The following is a 23721-nucleotide window of genomic DNA, read 5'->3' as shown; positions in this document are numbered from 1 at the left end:
CTGAATGCTCCCCTTGCATCCTGTGATATTTTCCTTCCGGAAGTACGGCCCTGCTCTAGTTTAGCCCCACAGCTGTCGGCACGCACACACAGACTCCGATATCTTATGTCCTGATGATAAGCTGTCTGTCAACACATCAACACTCACGTAACACACATACCCCTGACATGTAAACATTTAGAAAACACACACACACACAGAGGGTGGAGCCAGAGGAGGAGATTTGAGGGAGCGACTGATGCTCAGTGACAATTGTTAGCATGAAGCAGAGGTATATGTGTACCTCTGGGTTTACTTTACGCGACGTTTGTCACAAGAAGTTGGAACAGGATATTAGGATAAATCCAGCAAAATAGGACAAAAGTCACGTGATTTAATGCTCCGGACAATACTAATTCTTCGACCGGATGCTGCAAAATCCTTACTCACACACACATATATATATACACACATGTACATACACACCACACACACACCGACAGGGTCTGACGCAGTCTAACCGTTATCTCCAAAGCACATCGTGTTCTTCTTCGATCTTGAGAGAAGTAGTTCATTGGGTCACCGAGGAAGTCGTGCTACAGATTTTCACCTGTTCCCTGTTTGCACTGTGAGTCTGACGCAAGGTCCTGACGTCACGAGGTGTACGTGCCAAAGCCGACGAACAGGTAAGTCCGTGCGCTCTTGGACGCATGCGCAAACCAGTGAGAAAGAACGAAACAAAGGAAAGGGGACAGAGAGGGAGAAACTGTCAGACATGTCTTCTATATCAGAAAGCTTACTGTGAAGACGGTTTACATGCGGGGAGATTTTATATAGGTAATTATTAGTGTGGTCACTTACACACTGGTCATGTAGGGATGGTGGAATCCACAGGGACACAACTACAACATCACAACGCAGTTCGGGGAACTTTCTCACATCACCAGCGGTATTTTTTTCCCCTCTTCCTGAAAATATTAATCCTGGTCCAGCCTGAAAATGTCCTTGTTTTCTTCACGGCAGCACGTGGAATATTTACACATCTCGTCCTTAGCATTCGACCTCGGCGAGGTCTGGGTCACAAAGTTTTCCTTCCTTCCTCTCGTGAGTTCACCAATAATCTCGTGAGTTCAGCGGAAATCTCGTTCGGAAAATTGAGAATGGAAACGATGGGAATGAAGAAGAGGAGAAGTAGGAATAGAAGCTGATAGTAGATTTTTTTTCTTAAATAGTTGTCCTGCGCATGCGCATACAAAGTGTGTCGATCAGTGCCTGCGTGCACGTGGTGTTCTGGCAGCTGAGAATATTTGTTGGTCGTCAGCACGGAAACTTTCCTACGTCGCCTTGAAAGGCATGCTGGGAAACCTGACCTATACGTCACGTAGCCAAATTTTTCCTCTTCTCCACTTCCTCACGTGAGACTCCTGTGTGACCATGCAGGCTAAAACAGCAAACACATCACGTGCTCGTGCAACGTGATCACGGCGAATGCAGCGACGTAGGCAAGCCATGAAAAGGGCGTCGCTGTACGTCAGTTCTACGTCGTGCCAACGTATCATCGGCTATACGTGTTGTCTACTAAAACAGCCAACTACGTCGTTACGTGCTCCATTAAGCAACATCCTGGTTTTTACAGATAAAAAGTCTGATGACAGCGGATATGGTCAGCACTTTCCCAAACTTTAACACTCGTCTTTCTTAGCGATGTTGTTGAAATATCTGTTGTGATGCAGCAACAGTCGAATTCCAAACAGCAAATCAGTTCGTCTGTGTGCGTGTCTTCACACTTATTATTTTAAGTTTTATGCTTTATTTTATTTTTGCTATTTCCAAGTTTATCGCCTCTGTAGAATAATATCTTTTAAGGAGTAAGATCTCCAAGTTTAATCATGTTTCAAAATATTCAAATTACAAATTCAAAATTTCTTTTACAAGTCCAGGGTCGTGACCTGGGTTGAAGCTGACAGGGAAGCGGGGGACCTCCGTTGGGTGGTGGGCGAAGTGCATGAGTGTAGACAAAGCTGATGAAACTAGAGGCCGATGAAGGTGCCTTTCGTCCCAAACAACCAGTCGTCACAGTGTTGCCATTGAAAAGGTCGCCGGCATCTGGCCAACACCACCGGCCTGGCAGGCTGCATGGTTGGCAATGGATCCCCCTTTTCCACTCAGGGTATCTCGTGCCAAACTGTCACAAAACAATTGCACGACTTGTAAACAGAAGATGCAGATAAACGGTTGAAAAAAGAATCAGGCAGCTGAAACCACAATGAAATTAATTCCAGATCAACAATCCCGTTCAAGATGATGAACTTATTTTCCCACATAAATATCTGACATTTAAAATCCAAAACTTTATATATTTTTTCCACTTTTAAAATTTTTTATTTAAATTAAAAATTTTAATTAAAAAGTTTGTCTGTCTTGGAAAGTTGCTGATAAGACATCTCTCAGTAAGGTGGGAATCGCTGATGAAGCTGGTCTAAAGCCAGTTTATCTGACTATTCAATCATTGTTCAATCATAGCAGACCCCGGGTGTGCATGTTGATTGTTAAAGAACTGATTTACCTGAAGGGTAAAAGGATAAACCCCGGTCTCTTATCCTAACAGGATCGCTGGCAGCGCCCGAGTGTGTAGCTGACTACGAGGCTGTGTCCCGCTACTCACGGGGTGTCGGAGGGTTCCCACATCCCAGCACCCATGCCTGGATTGGTGGTATCCTCACCACACCACCTCCTACGTGCGAAGTTGTTTAGGTACAGCAAGTAGTTGGTGTTCAAGGAGACCAGTAGGTATATAAGTACACAGAACAGTCAACACCTTTGTACTAGAAAAGCTATTGTTTGTGGGTGTCAAAGACTTTGCATCACATGCAAGCATTTTCCAGATGGCCTAAGTCAGCGGTTCTCAACCTTTTACTTGTGGCGACCCCCCTGACGAACACCGGTACGTCCGCGACCCCCCTTAGCCAGCTAGGTCGATGGAAGAGGGGGGGAGCCTTAGCTAACCTCGAACGCCGCGTCGAAGAAATGAATACAATTCAACAACGGAAGAACAAAGTTCGTATCTGCAAGAAGTATAACTGTTAATGAAATTTTACTAAAGCAAATTCTGCGGTGCTAATAAATATTATTTTATTGGACACTCACTTTGATTAATGAGAAGGTTGAGCCTGCTTGCTGTTGCATAGAGAAGCGAACCTGTGTGCGATGTTCGTACCCACTGCTATTCGCAGCTCAGCCTCTGCGTCCACACGATTTCTGTATTTCGACTTCAGTGCTGCCAATGCTGGAAATCCTTGCTCACACATATATGAAGTTGAAAATGGCAGAAGAACTTTCATTGCTTTCTCAGAAAGGAGAGGATATTCACCGTTGACGCTACTCCAGAATGTTGGCACTGGTGTTGTTTGGAAGACCATTTTCAGGGATTGGTCACTCGAAAGGTCGATGAGCTGCTCTTCTTCTTCCGTGGACAACCCGCTTGTGCTAGGATCAGCCAGAAATGGATTACGAATCCAATCGTATTTAGTCACATCAATTTCAGCGAAGTAATGCTGAAATCTTTCTTGCAGTCCGTTTAGATGGGCAATAATTAAATTCTTCACCTGATCAAGATTCAAGTTGTCAGCCTTGCACTTACACAAGCACGGAAACATATCAAAAACATTTTCTTGGCGTATCTTTTGCGTCCACAACGACATTTTTCGGACAAAAGCATTCATCTTGTCAGTTGTTTGTAATATGGTGGTGTCTTTCCCTTGCAGAGAAGTATTCACAACGTTCAGCTTCTCAAATATGTCCGATAAATATGCCATTAGCAGCAGCCATCGGTCGTTCTTCAGCCCCCACCCCGCACTGTCTGGTCATGGCCTTCTGTCAGGGACCTAGAGTACTAGGACAGCACGTACGAGGACGAAAGGGTGTGGATGATGGACGTTTCCTGAATGCGTGCCGTTTAGATGTTGTTGTTGTTGTTTTTTTTAAGAGAGAGGTGTGACTGGAGAGGGACAGTGGAGTCAGCGATGAGAGATTGGGGGAGAGAGAGGGCAAAAGGCGAGGAGGGAGATTGGAGGCTTAATTGTTGAGAGGGGGATTGTGTTTTGAGTTTTGGAAGTGAGAAGTCACTGCATTGCCGAGACAGTGTACTTGAATAGGGAGAAGAGATTTGGAGTTTGATCGCCCTCACCACTCGGTTACACAATCTAAGCTAATTTCACTAATACCGGTATAAGAAACTTTTTAAAAAGGACCACCTTCGCGACCCCCTTGTAGGCACGTCGCGACCCCCCAGGGGGTCGCGCCCCACAGGTTGAGAACCGCTGGCCTAAGTAATAGTGACAAAACACAGACTCTGTCCGTATGTCTCCCTCTGTCCGTCTATCTGTCTGTCTCTGTCTCTCTTTTTCTGTCATTTTTGTCGAGTAAAACCCGAGTCCGTGAGACATACAATACAAATTAAAACGTTTATTATTTCTAAGCTTCATTCTTCAAAACAACATATTTACATTCTTTCATCCCGACGCTCAAAACATTATCAGTTATGAAAAAGTCAGAGGTCGCCAACAAACAAACGTGCATCTTTATTTTTTTATTTATTTTTGGTCACTCGATGTTACACGAGTAGCGGATGGGCAGCAAACTGAGACCAAGCTCAGACAATAACACAGACGAAGGGAGGCAACTCGCAAAATGTTTCCTAACAGATGTAAAGGTCACTGCCACAAAAATAAGTAAATGCTGCTTTAACCAGTAAACTGTGTGATCCCTGAGCACCCTACTTCTTGTATAGCAGCAGATCACAGCAACAATATATCTATTGTGTGAGTAAAAAGTCACGTGACCCTGCTATCCCGGGGAGGGAGTCTCTTTTTGACGCGGAGGGGACAGGAAGGGCAGAGTACGGCATGTGTGTGTCTGTTGTGTAAACATGTTCTCTCGAGCTTTGAAAAACATAAGTACATAGTGGGAGGTAGGCAGGTGGTAGTGGTAGTGGTGGTGGGTGCCTAGCAACTGTACCAGTGGGGGCGGGGGGAGAGAGTAAACCTTGAAACAAGTGCATGTGTGTGCCATGGTGTCAGGCTGCACTAACAGGAAGGATATTCGTTTCCCCACTTGTCTGTGTGTGTGCCTGTGTGCGTTTAAGTTTCTGCGAGTGCGTGTCTGCGTGCGTATAAGTGCGCGTGCGTGAGTGTGATCGTTCCCAGCAGCAATCAGTGAACACAATCATACAGTCACGGCGACACAAAGCCACAACATCCACAACTGTAATTTTGTTGTCGAGACAGGAAATGCTGTCGTCCCGAAGTCGCTGGTGTGTGAATGAGAGGAAACTGGGGTCACCGCCACATTTGCCTGCAGGCCTGATAACTCGTGTAAATAGCGACCGCGCACACATACACACCTGAATTTACACGCACACTCGCTCAGTCTCAGGTCCCAGCAGGCCTCCACTGCTCTACTACAACAGGGTATGGAATCTACCCAAAGATCATTCAACATTTACTTCACACACACCCCACACCCACACCCACACAGTACAGATTCACGCTTTCGCCTCAGTGTCAATCTATTTTTAATGCCAGCCAATAAGGCTAGGGACGGAATCAGTCCCGTGATTCCATGGTCTAGGGTTTGACCACAAGGAGCAGCTGTGAGGTGCAGCGGGACATGTACAGGAGTCTGTGGTACGTCTGGTGCAGGCGGGCACCATCCTGCACGCACGCCACCACCTTCCGCTCAAGGCCCCTCACTCTGTGACCGCTGGCCACCCACACCACGTCGCTGCAGGCGCCTGCTACGTCCTCTGCATCGTCGTCTGTCATCAGTCGCACCGGAAAGCCAGCGCGGGTCAGGCCAGTGATCAGTCCAGAACTTTCGCTGACTCCACCCGGGTCGCACAGCACGAAGACGTCCCGGTGTTCCAGTCCTTTAGTGTTTGTATTCGTGCGCGCTGTCGATGACAAATGACATATCACAATGTAAGCTTACACTGTAATAGGATAAAGACCGGAGGGTAAGTTTATCTTAGAATACTTTATTGTAGAACGTTGGTTGTACTTTCAATGTTTACCTTTCTCGCCAACTCGCAGGTAGGACAGGAAGGAGGCTACTTCATCTCCACACTGACTGCAGTTTCTCGGGTCGCCACCCGTGTGGAGCAGGCCTTGGTGATAGACCCTCTTCACAGCTGGACCCTCCGTGTGATCGGGTACCCACGGCTGGTGTAAGCCCGGACCAGTGGCGGGCGGTGTGGCTGGCTGGTCATCTGGTTGGCCTGCTCGATTTCTTGGACTACTGCCGGGGGACAGCGGAGGGGTCTGGTCAGGTGCTCCACCTGCCAACCAGTGGGTACGGTGCCTTGTAAGCAGCTCGCGGCCCACAGGTGGAGTCCGGGACACCGGGCCAGCATCTTCTCGCAGAAAGTCTTGAAGTAGTTCCCCCACCTGAGGCAGGTGTGAGACATACAGAAACAGATACCCGTTAGAGGAAAAAATAGACATTTTTAGTTTGGTTGACTCAGTGATGCACACACTTTAACGTGGATGTACACACACACAAACTTTCTCTCACTCACACACACACATTGGGACATCCACTTACGGGAGCTCGTCAGGTCCCCCCTCGTCGGCGATGATGTAGATCTCTCCACCTCTGGCTCTCCTGACTATGTCCCTCAGAGCCTTGCCTGCGTCCCTTCCATTAATCAGTTCGATCTCCACCAGGTGAAGCTGACCCACCTGCGTCGCGGACTCTTGCTTCGCTGTCAACGTCTTCTGCAGCAGGTTGCGCAGCATGATGCTGGCGGCGCGACTGTAGCTCCAGGAGCTCAGGATGCAGACATCTTTACCACCCAGCAGCCATCTGGCAGCTATCAGAAGAAGCATCACACTCTTTCCGGTGCCGGGAGGGCCCGCCAAAATCAACCTAGATGGCGCTGTTTTCAACAGGTCGACCTGCTCGGGGAATAAGGCAATCTCGTGAAAGCAGTCCCCGATGATGGACACGGCAGGACCCAGGGTCTTGAGGGACTTGCGGGGAGAAGAGACGCAAGGCACAGTCACGGTTGTGGCAGGCCCACAAAATCTGTAACAAAAGAAAGAACGACTCGGAATGTAACAAAAAAGCAGGTACTCAAAATTAATCAATTAAAATTATTCGTCCATGGTTTTCTTTTATTCGTAAGAGTAGGTCTGGAGGAGCAAGGCTCCATCAAACGTAAAAATTTTGTTTTTAGCTTCTAATTTTTTTCTCTCCTTCCTTGTATATTTTGGTTCTTGCCTGCAACAGGTACCCACCTGGCCAACAATATTTTGTAGAGGTGAGAGGTCATCTTTGGGTCAGGGCCGGTCTTCTCCACGCCTCGCTTCCACCAATCGCGGAGCTTTGTTAGACCCTCATCACTTAGGTCGTATGTGGGATCCGACAGGTGCTCCGAGCACAGACACATGCTGGCGATGTCGGAAGGATCTGGTGATGTGCCGAGACATTCACTAAGCTTCTGCAAGCAGGTGTGTGAGATTTTATGGAGTCAACAGGACGCGAACCAAAGCAAGAGTTTGTGAAGGACAATACCGCAAAATCTGTCACTAACACAGAACAAATACAAATATGAAACTTAGTGTGGACATATGTTAAGTCACAACATGCAGTTCACCAGAAAGCCATATAGACATGGCTTCCCAGGTGAATACTTGCAGCAAGAAAATTGTTTACAAGAATATAAATTTACATCTAAGACAGGTGGAGATTACTGACAAACTTCTAGATGATATGACAGAGGATGTGGATTAGAGAAATCACCCTGCAAAGCCTGGTAGCTACAGGTTCAAAAGATAGTCTTATCTCACCTGAGCCAAACCTTCCTGATCCGCTGCGATAGCATTCTCTACCTGAGCAGCTCTGATGTAAGGGAAAGCCATCGCTACGCTGACACGCAGACCGGAAACTACGTCAGAGACCACGTGGGACAGGAAGGCTTTCGCTTTGTTCAGCTGGTAGGCGGCCTGCTTCAACTTCTTTCGGACCTGCGTGTACAGCTGCTCCTCAGACATGTCCAGCTGCCGCACATTGTAGCCAATGGCCTTGACCTCAAACACCACGAAGCCGTGATGGCGGTGGATGAGGAGGACATCAAAGTCGCCGCGCTGCCACCTGCAGGGGCGAGGCAGCTGCTCGGATGCTAAAGCATACATTTCTTCCCCCAGGTAGTGCTCGAACTGAAGCTGACTCACGCCCATCAACACTTCCCCGCTGCTCCGGGACATCCTGGCTAAGCAGGTCAGCACGCGCTGCATGGCTGCGTCATCTCTGACGTCACTGTCGAGGACTTTGGGGGTGGCTCTCCTGGGTGCAGCGGGAGGAGGGTGAGGAACCCCGGATGGTTCCGCCTGACCGTGTGGCGCTGCGAAGACACGCACCACGTGACCAGCAAACATTTCGACTGTCATGGGCACGCGGTTGAGGAAGACGGGTGGCACAAAGTAGGAACGAGACTCCAAGTCCGGAAATGCGTCTTCAACCCACCTCAGCCAGAATCTTTGAGCCTGCTGTGTGATGGTTCCCTTCGAACATCATTTGTACAATTCATTTAGGACCTGTTCATGTCGTCTTTCCTTTTTTTAAAAATTTTTTATTCGTTTCTTTCTCTTGATAAGTAAACAATTACATTGTATATATAAATAATAAGGCTGGTGTATTCATTATCTTACCAGTTATTATTTATTTTAACATTTATGATCATAAAATTCAACTATAGGAACCTGGGCACCGATCATTTGACCAATGAACTCAAGTGCCTTCTCCATCTGTTGTGGCAAACCTCTGATGATGGCGATCTGTGTGTCTTTCATGGGGCCGCAGTCCAGCTTTACACTGGCACCCGTTTTCTTTTTAATCTCCTTAAGCGGAGAGTTTTTCTTCCCTGTAGAGAAATTATTTACTTCTTGAAAAGGCCACACTCTTCGTAATGTGTTAAAATATTTAACTGTTTAGAAAATCAATCCAAATATTAAGCTATGTCCGTCAATACAATGAATTTACTAGGACTCTCACTGCTACATCACTCGTACTTCCTTATTTATCTTTCAACATTGAAAGACAGTAAAAACCACACAAAAGAGTGGTTAAATGAACATCGGTATGGAGTTGAACGTTACATATGTAAAAGGAAAAAAAAAAGCAAGCCATTAAAATTGATAACACATTTAATGATTTAATGAAAGGCCTTTTGATATCCCTTCAAGATTTAATTTCAGCTTTTAGTTAGAGCGTAGATGTAAATTGACATTTCCATATATTTAAAGAAAATGGTTACCTTGTCCTTTGAGGATGGCAGCTTCTGCATTTGTCAGGGCATGAATGTACAATTTTGAAGATTTGTCCTTAACTGAACTCTTCGCCATGACTGCCACGATTACCTTTCTTTGGTTGGTTGGCTGGCTGGTTGGTTGGTTGGCTGGCTGGTTGGTTGGTTGGCTTCCTGGCTTGGCGTGAAAGTGCTTCTTCCTAGAATCGATTTTGCACTGAGAGGGGACAGGAAGCCGTGATACCTGGAGAAAAAACACTGACCGCCATTCTTGTAAACAAGTGTTCAATTTGTAGAGTGTCTCGAGGCGAGATCTGAACAAAGGACGGGGCAGCGTCCACACACAGCACGAACAACCCGCAGTCCAAATATGAAAACATCGTGCAAGCCTCAATACATTCCATAGCAGATGCAACAAATCCAACAGATGGCACAAGTCTGGCTGCAACGAGGACTGAGTCCAGCACGAGCGAAAGTTCACTGATCAACAGAAGGTCAAGACGACATGTACCCACACAACTGCTCCGATCGTCAAGTCTCGATGTCGGAAAAGAATTGAAACTGCCGACACGGAGAGGGCAACACATTCCAAGCACACAATGGCAGGCCCGACAAAAACACACAATCATAAATCCATACGAGGAAGACATCAGATAAAATTAAAACACGACAGACCTCTGCACCCGCCAGCCAGTTAGACGAGGTGCATTCACTCCAATGTAAGAAGTCCGTATTCTTCCAACAGTAATAAATGATCAGCTTTCGTTAACAAAAACAAAACAAAACAAAATGATATAAACACATCATCCGAGTCTTTCTGAGCTGATATCCAGACCCCTGTCACATGACTACCTCGCTTTTCCAATTTCCTTAGCCGTGTTTTGCAACAAAAAAACAACAAAGGGCAATAGCAGAGACACCTCCCCCCTCACACACACACACAGACACACAACAGTAAACAACTACATTACCTGCTTTGTCAGGCTTCTGCTAGCAAAGGACCTTCTAAGTGCGTATTTATCTCGGGTTCCAGCCCGTGTACTTGAGTATAGAACTCGGTCCTACATATCGGCTCTATGCCAAGAGTACTGGGCTGCCAAAGGTCAATCAACTCTTTCAACTTCGACCACAGTCTGATTAAAAAACATCTAAAGGCTCAGTTTTTACTTCCGCCTGAAGCCTCCTTCCGAGCATTTTGACCCCGCGACACAAAAGTAAACAAGTGGCACACAGGCGACCTACAAAAAAAAAAAAAATCGCTTTTAAAAAACACGTGTTGCTAATTTTTCTGGAAATGCGCCAGCAGAGATATGTTTTTGTTTCTGTATGGTGACCTAGTTGCACGCTCTAGTAAATTCATGAGTTATTCCCCTCCGACACATTCTCTGTCTGTCGGTGCTGATACACAGGGCAGCTGCGAATAGCATGCTACATTGAGCCTTTTCTTTACAACATTCATTCTGGATATTGTTCAGTCTGCTTTACAGTTATACGAAAATGGAGACTCAAAAAAAAAAAAAAAAAGAAATAAAGAAAGAAAAAAAGAAAAAAAAAGGCTAAGTGACTCACCTGTGGCGACAAGGAATATCATATGAACTGGGACTCACTTTTGACAAAAATCGCCTCTTTGAACATTTCATCTTTCCGCTGCACCCTTGTTTTTGATGGAAGTTCTATAAGACATAGGTCATAGGTCATAGATACCCAGCAACTGACCAGCTCCTCAAAGTCACACCAGTCTAGTCATAGACAACCATTCCATTAACCTGTTAGCATACTCGCATGAGTTTACCGAGAAATAAGTTCCAGACTATTGAAAACCTGTTCTGAACTGCAGACCCAGGATTGACTACTTCTGAAACAACTTTTCTAAGCACGCAGTGTTGCGATGTTTTCCTAATACTAATGGTAACTGACATTTAATAAGAGGAAACAGATCATAACAAAGAGCAGGTTTCATCTGGCAGTAATCAAGAGAAAAATCAACATTTAACAGTCATAAATTATGATAACATGTAGGGCAGGTTGGTAGAGTCAAGTTTGTGGCCCCAGTAAGGGTCTGAGAAACATTCTGATTGACAACTGATAATTACAGGTGGTTGAGACAAACATAAGCTAACTTACATCATTCAGTATGCTTGATATACATCAACACTTGACTGCACAGAGCTGCCACCTCTGTCTGGGTTCAATCATTAGGACACATCCTCTCCTCTCATTTTTCTAAACACTATGAAGGGCTGCATAAAGTTTATTGCGACAGTCAAAATAACTCAAGGTCTAAAACTGATGACAGGTAAAGGTAAAATAAATGAGGGCCTAAACAACCGAAACAATGCTAAGTACAAGTAGGTTAGTTTAGTTTAGTGAAGATTGCGAGCACCGTCTCCGTCGCGTAGGGGTTATCTTGCTAAAGAAACCAACAACAAACCGATTAAAATAAAAAATTTCAGTAAGGGAGTAAACATTGATTTCTTCTATCTTCTTTTAAAGACTTGATTTTATATATATATCTCGAGAAAACAATTTTTCAGTGGGGATCAGGTAGCAAACAAAACACTGAAGAATGGGAGATAACAACCGAAACCTTTTTTCTATGTGTCTTACGTCCCTTTGATTCGTTTATCCTCTGTCAGTTTGAATGAGTTGTTTGGTGTGGAGTCTATGCACACAGTCAAAATGCTCAGGTTATTAGCTTGAGTATTATTTTAATAGCTTAACTAAGCAATGAACAACATTTTAATTCAGGTGGACATTTGAAAACGTTATCAAAGAGACTGGTATAAACTTTACACCAACATTTGTTTGATTGTTTTATGGTTAATTGCTGTTTATTTGTTTGTGCTCAGCGCATGGAGATCACCTCCACACAAATTATTTGTTTAACAAATCTGATTATTAGTAATTAAGGAAGAGAAAGACAGAGATATAGGTGACAACAGCAAGAAATAAACTTTCAAGCTTTACAACAATGAGACAATTGGAGCCTAAAACCACCAAGACATACACCAGAGACAGGCTGTATTTTGGAATGACAAAACGCTTTTTATCTTGTAGAGATACTAAAATTAACAAGCCGTAGACAAGTGACTACACCTATTGGCAGCATGTAACAACAGGTTGAAAGACATCAATGACAGAAACTCGAAATCTTCATGTAACTGATGCGTGAATGTATTTGGAATGAAGTCGGGTGGTAGTGGTGGTGTCTGGGTAACAATTGTGTGTATCACTAAATTAAAATGGATTGAAAAGCCTTGGTTTGCGAAAGATTTGTTAGAAAAAGTCGCATTCAATTACTGCTATTTCCAGCAAATTATTATTATTAATATTACTTGAAGATACACGATCAAGTCCGCAGTCTTTTGGATGTCGCTCGGGAGTTGACGTCTGACGACGAAATCATTTTTATTTGACACAAGATTACAGTTCATGTCTTGGAAAATAAAGGACCTGTGAACCAATCCGATTTCGCTTTTGTTTTCCATTGGAAGAAAATTATTATGCTGTGAGATCCTCATAAAGATGTCAGCGAAACGAAAATCTTTTAATGTCTATTCAACTCGTTCTTCTGTCTCCCGATTCTGTCTATTCTTTTTGTTTGTGTGCGTGCTTGTGTGTGCATTACAACTAAGAACCTGGGTTGTCGGTAACGGTTATCCCACACACTGTCACTGCTAATAACCGACACGATATCAAAAATATAAATTATTTTAATTAAAAGACATCGTTGTATCTGGTGTAAACGTAACTTCATCTTCAACAGAAAAGCGCCAGAACGTAGACGAAAGACTATAGGAGGAATAAATGAACGGAAAAAGTCAACGTGTGCATGCTTCCTTTTCCAATGTGATTTACTTTTAAAACAAAAGTTTCCTCAGGATGCATTTATAAAGATAATAAAAATTCAGACAAATTAAAATAAACAATCTAAAACAGTGAGAGACTAACATTTTTTTCTGTTTTAATATATTTAATTTTTTATATCTGTATTTTGGAATGACAACATACCTTAAACGCTTTTCATCTTGCCGGGATACTAACAAGTGTGCTCACATACAAAAATAAACAAAAGAGTAAAAAAGTAAACTAAGCAACGAACTAAGTAACGAACAAGTGTGTAGTAGAGGGGCGATGGGGCAAGGTTGACCTGTTGTTCATGGAAAGCGCGGGCCACGGGTTTAGAACACCCCACGTGCGGATCGGGCAGTGCTCACACCTGGTCTAGTGTGACTCAGGTGGGTATTTAACCGACCGTGAGCGGCTGCTATTACCTTTGTGGATTTGACTTGCTGATGTTGCTGCTGATGTTCACGGAGCCGCTGCTGCTGCTGTTTTGGGGGACTGCTACCTCAGTGAACTGTTGCTTCAGTTACCAGCCTTACGGAAGTTTGCTGAAGGTTCCACGCCGTCCTGCTGCTGTGTGCGGGGAACAAGCGCCGAGCTGAAGAAATGTTGCCAGAGAAACAACAACTGGAGCAGCGCAGCGAGGGGAGGATCCGTGTGCACCGCACCGTTACGCCCGGGGGACCTCTGACGCAGCGCATACCAGTGAGCTATCGAGGACGCCGACGAGTTTTCACTGATGTCAGCAAAACATAAAGTAAGACTTTCCTTTTAAGTTCCACTCATAGAGGGGAGGAGTGTCGTATACCCTCATTATTCCTCTCCACCTTCATCTATCGAGTGTAAGACTATTATTTTTGTGGTGTTGCTTAGCACCAATGAGCACGTGGACTTTCTTGTGTATTAGAAAAGTGATCTACGGAACTTATAATTATAATGTCTAGAAATTGAAATATTTTGGTAGCCATTGTCGAATTAAGTTTGCAGTTTAAGAAACTGCTGTGTGCGGTGTTAGTTTCTTCATTAATTTTGGGTGTGTGCTATTGTGTGCGAGTGTGTGTACCGCGTGAGAATAAAAGAAATAAAGCGTCTAATTCGTGAATCCCTTGCAGGAGCATGCATAACTGATGTCACGTGACACTAGTGACGACAGCTCACCTCCACGTTTTTCGCTCAGTGAACAGTGTGTGACATTCTCAACGCAGCCGCCGAGACGCTTGGTCCTACCTGTACAGGTGTGAATACAGACAGGGGAATCTGTGCATCTAGTTCCTTGCCCAGTCAAGGTAAACAAATATGTTTGTATATTGTCCTGAATTCTAAATTTTGATTTCACGGCAAAAGTATTGTTGAATTGTTTCATGAGAAGAAATCTTAACGTTCAATAAGAAATCACGTGATGAGCTTAACTCAGGGAGACTAATAGTAGCAGTGAATGGTAGTCTCATTAGTCATTAAGTTGCAGGAACTCATGTGGAGGAACAGTTACGGAGGACCCGCTGAAACGGATCCCTAACTACAGGAGGGCCTGAGAACCTTTGTCCTACACCGGACCCACCCTGGGGTGACTGTCAAGCGAGGGAGGACTGGGCAGCTCGACTTTATCATGATAGCCCTGGAGTTTCTTCCCTTGTGGGTCGTCGAGGAATCGAACATCCTGTCAACTTTTCCACTTATGTCCAGACCAAAGAGTCTGGAAGTGTCTACCAGTATTTGTGTTTCCATGGAGATATGTGCAGTGGTGTGTTAGTGTAGTTGCTAGTGTGACCTCACCCTGACCTCACCTGCCTGGCAGTGACAGGGTGGAAGAAGATCATTCCTGGCGCTGAGCTTCGAGAGAGCATCCTACATCGGGCCTGCAGATGACGGGAATTGTAAGTGTTACCTTCGACTTACTCTAATTTTTCGATTTATCGATTTTTTATTTTATTTTTTTTTTATTTAATTTGACCACTAGGCATCGGACATAGTTCCATGACGATATCCCATTCTTCTAATCAGCAAGTAGACAGACGTGAGGACAAATATACGAAACTTTACATGTTTGGCGAGGAGCTAAGAATTGCGAGATGGTATAGATAGCTTTGAGTTTTGTCTGTGAGAATTATTTGGTGTTTGACCGTGTGTTGGGGCAGAGGGTGTGTGTTGTTGTGATGTGACCTGAACCAGCTTAAAAATACATTTGCCATCTGCCATCGTCTACCATCAACTACCATCATCTATCATCATGTGCCATCATCTACTATCATCTATCTGCCATCATCTGTGATTGTCCGTGACAATTGGTGACCCCGAAGAGATTGCGGGGTTGTCTGTCTTGTAAACAGTTGTTGTGTGGAAGGATTGTCCTTTGAGGAGTCACGTGGTTTTTCTGTTGATGTTTATGGTTAATTTTAACATTTTATTCCCCGTCTCCAGCTCCAGAGGTCTAGTAAGGGCATAGCCTCTGTCTCTACTGTATTCTGTCTTTCTTTCCCTGCTACCTTCACCTTGCCCCTGAGTGTTGCTTTTATTGGAGGAAGCTTGGTAGTGTCTGAGCGTGTGATTATCTCCCCATTAGCTACTCCATTTTATTGTTTTAAGAAAAAAATTGTTGGCTGTTCCTGAAACCTATATTGAACTTTAAATCTTGATAAGTAGTGTTCACATTATTACATTTAAAGAATCTGATTCTTTGCTATTTAGGATTGTTTGTGTTTATTGCATCTCTAGAGAGACATTGCCATTGTGGGCTTTATTGTGTTTACTGAGATTTGGATGTGAGATGTTTGTACACTGACTGCTTTGATTGATGATTGAGTATTGAGTATTGAGTATAGTTGTTTCCAGACTAGCCTTGAATGAACTAGGGCTTACACCTGTGTTTACATCTGTAGTTGACTTAGATAATTTTATTCCTTCTTTTATTTTGCGAATCATTGTGAAGGCAAGTTTTGATGCTGTGAATACATTTCTGTCCCGACTGTATTTGTGAGATAATTTGAGGTGATTTTATTTTATTATTTTTTGCTATCTTTGTGTGCAGCATGGACCGCCACTAGTATGTGATGTGATCTCATGTAGAAAGAAGGCGAAATGATAGAATTAGAAGGTAAAGCTGTGACTACATACATAATGCACAGTGTCGGTCGTTATGATAGAAATGAGGAAAGTAGAGCAAAGAAACAAGCTGACAGCTTAGACATTGCCAAGAAAGGGGAAGCTGATAGAATTGTTACTTATAAATAAATGTTGTCAATTGATGTAAGTTGTTGATAGTTGTTGAGTTGCTGATGGTTGTTGTTGATGGTTGATGTTGATAATTGTTGTTGATAATTGATGATGATGATGATGATTGCTGTTGATGGTTGTTCTTGGTGGTTATTAAGAGTTGTTGATGGTCGTTGTTGATGAATGTTGATGATTAAGGGTGATGAGTGATGAGTGTTGTTAATTGGTGGTGGTGGTGGTGGTTTATTGTTCATACTGGTTATTCATAGAGCGAAGAGCAGCGAAGAGCAGCGAAGAGCAGCGAAGAGCAGCCAAGAGCAGCCAAGAGCAGCCAAGAGCAGCCAAGAGCAGCCAAGAGCAGCCAAGAGCAGCCAAGAGCAGCCAAGAGCAGCCAAGAGCAGCCAAGAGCAGCCAAGAGCAGCCAAGAGCCGCCAAGAGCCGCCAAGAGCCGCCAAGAGCCGCCAAGAGCCGCCAAGAGCCGCCAAGAGCCGCCAAGAGCCGCCAAGAGCCGCCAAGAGCCGCCAAGAGCCGCCAAGAGCCGCCAAGAGCCGCCAAGAGCCGCCAAGAGCCGCCAAGAGCCGCCAAGAGCCGCCAAGAGCCGCCAAGAGCCGCCAAGAGCCGCCAAGAGCCGCCAAGAGCCGCCAAGAGCCGCCAAGAGCCGCCAAGAGCCGCCAAGAGCCGCCAAGAGCCGCCAAGAGCCGCCAAGAGCCGCCAAGAGCCGCCAAGAGCCGCCAAGAGCCGCCAAGAGCCGCCAAGAGCCGCCAAGAGCCGCCAAGAGCCGCCAAGAGCCGCCAAGAGCCGCCAAGAGCCGCCAAGAGCCGCCAAGAGCCGCCAAGAGCCGCCAAGAGCCGCCAAGAGCCGCCAAGAGCCGCCAAGAGCCGCCAAGAGCCGCCAAGAGCCGCCAAGAGCCGCCAAGAGCCGCCAAGAGCCGCCAAGAGCCGCCAAGAGCCGCCAAGAGCCGCCAAGAGCCGCCAAGAGCCGCCAAGAGCCGCCAAGAGCCGCCAAGAGCCGCCAAGAGCCGCCAAGAGCCGCCAAGAGCCGCCAAGAGCCGCCAAGAGCCGCCAAGAGCCGCAAGAGCCGCCAAGAGCCGCCAAGAGCCGCCAAGAGCCGCCAAGAGCCGCCAAGAGCCGCCAAGAGCCGCCAAGAGCCGCCAAGAGCCGCCAAGAGCCGCCAAGAGCCGCCAAGAGCCGCCAAGAGCCGCCAAGAGCCGCCAAGAGCCGCCAAGAGCCGCCAAGAGCCGCCAAGAGCCGCCAAGAGCCGCCAAGAGCCGCCAAGAGCCGCCAAGAGCCGCCAAGAGCCGCCAAGAGCCGCCAAGAGCCGCCAAGAGCCGCCAAGAGCCGCCAAGAGCCGCCAAGAGCCGCCAAGAGCCGCCAAGAGCCGCCAAGAGCCGCCAAGAGCCGCCAAGAGCCGCCAAGAGCCGCCAAGAGCCGCCAAGAGCCGCCAAGAGCCGCCAAGAGCCGCCAAGAGCCGCCAAGAGCCAACCTGGCGAGGTGCGGTGCCATGCCAGAATCCCCAGCCCTGCCTTCCAGCCAGGGTGGTGCTCTGGACCTGGCGAGGGTGCGGTGCCATGCCAGAATCCCCAGCCCTGCCTTCCAGCCAGGGTGGTGCTCTGGACCTGGCGAGGGTGCGGTGCCATGCCAGAATCCCCAGCCCTGCCTTCCAGCCAGGGTGGTGCTCTGGACCTGGCGAGGGTGCGGTGCCATGCCAGAATCCCCAGCCCTGCCTTCCAGCCAGGGTGGTGCTCTGGACCTGGCGAGGGTGCGGTGCCATGCCAGAATCCCCAGCCCTGCCTTCCAGCCAGGGTGGTGCTCTGGACCTGGCGAGGGTGCGGTGCCATGCCAGAATCCCCAGCCCTGCCTTCCAGCCAGGGTGGTGCTCTGGACCTGGCGAGGGTGCGGTGCCATGCCAGAATCCCCAGCCCTGCCTTTATGCCCCCACTTGCCATCAGCCCCCTCCTCTCATTGGTAGGACTGTTCCATCATGTGCTTGTAGGAAGCCGGTGACCGATCTGACTCACCACACGGGGTCTGAAGTGAAGGGTGTTATAGGCGGGTTAGTCTATGCGATGATGCACATACCGCTGTACAATATTTTTGATTATACCTTAATAAGAAATACAGATTAACAAGAGTCGAAGAGACACTTATTTTTATCGCCCTGTACCTTGTTGTGGCCACCAACTGACCATATGTATATGTGGGTGAGACTGGGTGGACAGCGTGTTTCTAAAACTTACAACTGTTCTTAAGAAGGAAATTTAGAAATAAACAAATTTACAATAAAAGCTAATGGATAAAAAAAACACAGTATGTCTGCAAACTTAATTATTTTGAGAACGTTTCAGTAAAGTGTCTTGTTTTTTGTTTTTATAAACTGGCATGATAAATAAAAAACTTTTAACAGATAGCTGCTGACGTTTTATTACTTTTCATTAGTGATGTTGGTAACTCTACAATTTAATCACAGATTAAAGAGACGAAGCTACCCAGACAATGCCTGATAATATTTACCCACTTGGTACTGCCCCAGCCCCTGGACTAACTCCCCACCCCAGCCTTCCAGCCCCTCGCCGCGTGGACAGGGCTGGTGCCATCATACATTCGTGTATTTGTTATTTCAATAGCAAATAAAATCCACCAATGTGTACGGAAACATACTTACTCGCACTGAATTTTGTCTTATTTGAAACAATTTTAGCTCACGCAGCTGTAACATTGTGTTGTCCACTGTTTCTTTAAACTGACTTCCTCAATACATTTGATTCTTAGAAGAAATTTAAATTCAGAATATGGTGTGCAACTGTGTTTTGTAATGCGATGGGTACGAATCCTTGATTGCGTGGGTCATGTGTGATAAACATATAAAAGCTAATGAATTAAAAACAAACTATATTCACAGTAAGTCTTCAAAGTTATTTGTTTTGCTAACGTGTCAGTAAAGTGTCTTGTTTTCTGTTTTTATGAACCTGCATGAGAAATAAAATAATTTTAACAGATAGCTGCTGACGTTTTATTTTCGTTCATTAGTGATGTTGCTAGCTCTACTATTTAGTCACAGATTAGAGAGACGAAGCTACCCAGACGATGCATGATAATATTTACCCACTTGGTATTGCCCCAGCCCCCGGACTGACATACCCGAGCACACACGCAGCCCAAACATTTAGCAGTCTTTCGGAAATTCAAGCGACAATGCCCAAAACCGTAAAGAACAATTCTTTGTGACATTCCTTCCTTCCACACAAAAGCTATGACAAACTTATTCATTCAGGTTTTTTCCAAGTGCCCTCCCTCCCTCAGACCACACCAAGCCTGACTATGACCTGATAAAACCTATCCGACTGTAACGGTTCAATTTGCGGAATGGACTACATGTATTCGTCGGAAGGTTCTGTCTTTTTATGTAACTTTTAGCATGTGGACCACCTAAGTGCTGTGCCGAGCTCTCTAGTGTTACCTCTCCACCTTTCCCTCCTGTATTGATCCTCCCTCCCACAAAGACAATGGGTAAAAAAAGTGGGGGATAAGTTTGCAATTGCTTTATTGTCAAAGTAAGGAATTTTTATCGTTATACGTGTTAATTTGTCATTAAAAAGTTTCTTTACAAATCGATTGGCATCGTCGCCTGACTTTCCGTATGACTGCTAAATGTCTGGGCTGCATGTGTGCTAATATTAGGAGACCAGAGTGAAGACATCGTCGAGTTCATCATGTCTTGACTAAGGACCATTCCCTTGTCCATGGCGACAGCTTTCACGGGGTTGGATAGCTTTGTATACAGGTGGGCAGCGAAAGTTTGCACCTGACAATCCGACAGTATCAGCTCTGGATATTCACGATGAATGTTTGCACCAATTACAAATCTTACAGTCAAAACAAAGGTTTTAAAACTATGTCTCAGTCCATGCATTTATCGACAACAAGCTAACTTTTCATGCAAATGTCAAGGCTTTTCATACATATATATATTGTAAGAAAAAAAAAATCAAAAGGAACCGCAGCTCTTCGCTGTCTTTGTGTCTTGATGTTCATACGCATTAAAGCGTTTTCCGTTGTAGACTCTCTTGAAAATCTTTCTCTCTCTCTGGGATAAAATCAGAAATATTGTTGAGCGGTTTGTGTGCCATCCCATGAACTAAGCCCCTCGTTACCCCTCCCCCTTCACGTGTGGCTGCGTGCGGTGCGTCAGATCTGTCACTGGCACTTAGGCGAGGTGTCATGTCATATTTATTTATACCATGTTGTCTTCTTGTATAATATACTGCCAAGACAGAGAGGGTTGAGGCTGCTCAAGTATTGGACTAAAGGAATATTTATTCATATAAATATTTTTTCAAGCGTGCATATGTGTGTGTGTGTGTGGTGTGCGCACGTGCAAATATTAAAATCAAGAAGATGATAGAATATTCGTAACCTCAGTATAAGGGGCTATAAGTCCATGGGAGACTACTCTTCTTACTACTGAGGAGAAAGGTGAAAGAGTTATCTCCACTGGATTGTAAGCCTAAACTTTGAAATGCGTGTTTAGTGATGTCTATTATTCTTTTAACTATGGAATTTTATGCCACCCTTCACAGTATTTAAAAGTTGTAGAGTTAGTCCCCCAGAACAAGTTTCATAGCTGTCAAAGAGTGAAGCGGAGGTTGGCTTAGAAGGGAAGTGTGCAAGGTCGCTGACGTCACGCTTCCGAAGGCTTCCGAAGTTCCGAAGGCTTCCGAAGCTGCTTCGCTGTTCAAGAAAAAAAGATACGCCCCCCGGCCGGACTGATGTAAGGTGGCCCCCACACATAGCGGGAGGGAGGTGTCAGCCACAACGGATGGGGTCGAGTTGGTAGAGACACAGATATTCTGAAACAAAGACAAGAGAAATAACAGTCTTTAAGACATTTTTGTGAAAGAAACCTTTTGTCACCTGGAAGAGCATATCTCATTTTGTATTTCTCCCTCTCTCTCTCTCACACACACACACATTCGTGCACCACAAAATATTTTGTTTCACATGTTGTCCACTAAGCTATACAGAAAATAAAATTCTTTTAGTCTGTCTGTCGTTTGCCTATTGTATGGTAAGATAGTTTGCCTGAATATGTGTTTGAATGTGTTACTCGTGTATGAGGTGGTGGTGTGGACGATGTCCTTGGTCTTAGGAAAAAAAAAATACATGTCTGTTACAATAACAGGAAAAAAAGATAGAAAAATAAACAAATAGAAGGACAGACGAAAAAAATAAATAAAAGAAAAAGAAAAATCCAGTCAATAGTATTTTGCTTAAAACTGTATTTTAATTTTTCATTTCAATATATTTGGCGATCATACACTCTCTTTCATATACACATATATCAAAGCCCCTCCATCTCTTTTTTCGTTTCATTCTGCCTCTCCCCACTCTCTCTTTCTTCTTTCAATCTCAGGAGGGGGCACAGACGTGCACAGCGACACTCGCAAGTATTCAAGTATCCGAGACAAGCAGTAGCTGGAAATGATCGCGAGGTGTCGAGATGAGAAGTGAAAACAAAAAATCATCAAACATGGCAAGTGGAACATTGAACTGTGGGCTCACAGCAGTTCTCCCCTCCCTCACTAATGGCTCTCAGGCGCATGCGCCACACTCGAGGACGGAGCGAGCGCCATGTTGCCGTCGGCGGATCTCGCAATCGACGGGAGAGAATTTACGACATTATTGCAGATGGATGAAAGTGTACAATACTGCACGTGCTTTTCTTGTTGTAAAGCTGTACATCTAAACTTCGTGGGTACATCATAGTACATTAGCTCAAATTAAAAAAAAAAAAAAACAGATGTCAGACATCGACATCAGAATCACGACGACAGTGGCAGTGACCAGGATGGATCTTAATCAACAGCATCATGATACTTTTAAACCATCATTTTCATGAGAATGAATATCTCTGGCAAAACATACCCAGTAGAATTTCTGATATATATTTTAAAATTGTGTCTTTCAAATCAAATCAAATCAGACTTTATTGTCTGTCGAGGAGACCCAAGACAGAAATTTTTCTTTTGCTCACAAGGGCAGGAATATATACTCACACAGACATTTAACACACACAGGAGTAAATACATAAGCAACAGATGACACACACAATAATGAATTTGGCAAATCAAAATGGTTTATTTCAAATAATCTGTATAACATTATAATATTTAATAACTTGCATCAATTGCAAATGTGAAGATAATATTATTGAAAACTGTACTGATGAATGCCAAAATTAAAAAAAGACAGAGATAAATATCAAACCTTTTCAACTGCTTTAATTACATTGGTACAGTGTTTCAAACTCTCTTGTATTTATGCATGTCTCTAATCATACAACTAAGTCTTTACAGTTATGAAAAGGAATATCGTTTGTTAAGGAAGTTTACAAAAGAAGAAAACATGTTAGCTATGGAGCAACATACTGAAGTCAATGTGTGTTTGTGTGTGTGTCTTTGTGTGTGTTTGTGTGTGTGTTTTTGTGTGTGTGTGTGATGTTCAGCGAGGTTTACCAGCAATAAACTCTGTTTTTACTATGTCACAGAGAACATTTTTCTTGTTCAAACTGCCTATTGGGATTATTAAAGATGGTCATTTGGTGTGTGTGTAAAGTCTGCCATCTAAACTTCAAACATTCTGATTCACAGAAACATGATAAACCTCATGGTTATATTGATACATAAGTCCGTACATATTTCTTGCACAATTATTGTGTTTAGACTCTGTAGACAGGTTACAAAAACCCAATAATAACCACAAAACACATAACTTGGATGCTATTTATACTGGCAGTATGATGAACATGTTCTTAAGCTATGTTTTATCTTTAATCATTGTGTAAGGGATGATGCCTTGCTCTTAATAAATCTTACAATTGTCAGACGGGTGCTGGCTATTGATAAAACTAAACAAACTTGCATGTGTTCTTTTTATGTCCTTTTATTACTTTTATTACTTTACTCAGCTATTTGTATCTTACATACTCCTTACAATCGTTTGTATGCCTACCTTTACCGTTTGTTTTAATTGCAGCAATTAATTTTGTATTTGACAGGGTTTTGTGGTGATTAAAAAAAATTAAACTCGTTTTCAGTGTCGTTATGTTTTCATATTTCTTTGTGAGAAACAGTGATTTATCATAAGCTTTACCCTCCAACGGTTTACTTCCTTTCTAACTGAAGTTTTCTTTCAAGCCAGTTCAAACCTAACCCAAGCAAGTCTACTTAATCCTATTTGCAATCTGAGAATAACTAAATATATATTAAAAGCTGGCTTTTTCTCTGAAAAATGCATATATTAAAAACATTTATTTTGCCTTCAGATTCAGCATTTGGACACAATTTCAAGCCGGTAATTTGTTGTTTGTTTCATTTTTTTTTTTTA

At 44.4% G+C, this 23721-nt stretch overlaps 2 protein-coding genes across 3 annotated transcripts in view; both read right to left on the bottom strand.

Moving 5' to 3' along the window:
• LOC112555106 (multidrug resistance-associated protein 5-like) overlaps positions 1–1158 on the bottom strand; it is a 39563-nt gene extending 38405 nt beyond the window's left edge. Inside the window, 1 exon segment of the mRNA XM_025223316.1 lies at positions 841–1158. The gene's annotated coding sequence lies outside the window, so the exon portion shown is untranslated.
• A 4979-nt stretch (positions 1159–6137) lies between these two features.
• On the bottom strand, positions 6138–10302 carry LOC112555661. Of its 2 annotated transcripts, XM_025224106.1 has the most exons (7): positions 10255–10302; positions 9293–9527; positions 8739–8899; positions 7827–8540; positions 7275–7477; positions 6580–7062; positions 6138–6422 (listed from the first exon to the last, which is right to left on the bottom strand). In XM_025224106.1, the coding sequence occupies exons 2-7, from the start codon at positions 9378–9380 to the stop codon at positions 6161–6163; spliced, it is 1911 nt and encodes a 636-aa protein (XP_025079891.1). In that variant the 5' UTR covers positions 9381–9527; positions 10255–10302; the 3' UTR covers positions 6138–6160. The 2 variants fall into 2 exon arrangements, with proteins under 2 accessions (XP_025079891.1, XP_025079892.1); XM_025224107.1 differs by lacking the exon at positions 10255–10302 and having other exon boundaries at positions 8798–8899; positions 9293–9309.
• Between the last annotated feature and the right edge of the window lie 13419 nt (positions 10303–23721).

Source organism: Pomacea canaliculata, linkage group LG14 (genome assembly GCF_003073045.1).
Source record: "Pomacea canaliculata isolate SZHN2017 linkage group LG14, ASM307304v1, whole genome shotgun sequence".
Lineage (NCBI taxonomy): Eukaryota > Metazoa > Mollusca > Gastropoda > Architaenioglossa > Ampullariidae > Pomacea > Pomacea canaliculata.
The sequence above is the reverse complement of the archived record's forward strand: the minus strand, read 5'-3'. Positions and strand labels throughout refer to the sequence as shown.

Bases quoted from the DNA above. Each gene is read 5' to 3' on its own strand.
- LOC112555661 (XM_025224106.1), bottom strand. From the start codon at position 9,380: ATGGCGAAGAGTTCAGTTAAGGACAAATCTTCAAAATTGTACATTCAT. The intron at 8,541-8,738 runs GTTCCTATAGTT...TGATGTTCGAAG, and splicing joins GTCAAATGATCGGTGCCCAG to GGAACCATCACACAGCAGGC. The intron at 7,063-7,274 runs GTGGGTACCTGT...CTTTTGTTACAG, and splicing joins TACAAAATATTGTTGGCCAG to ATTTTGTGGGCCTGCCACAA.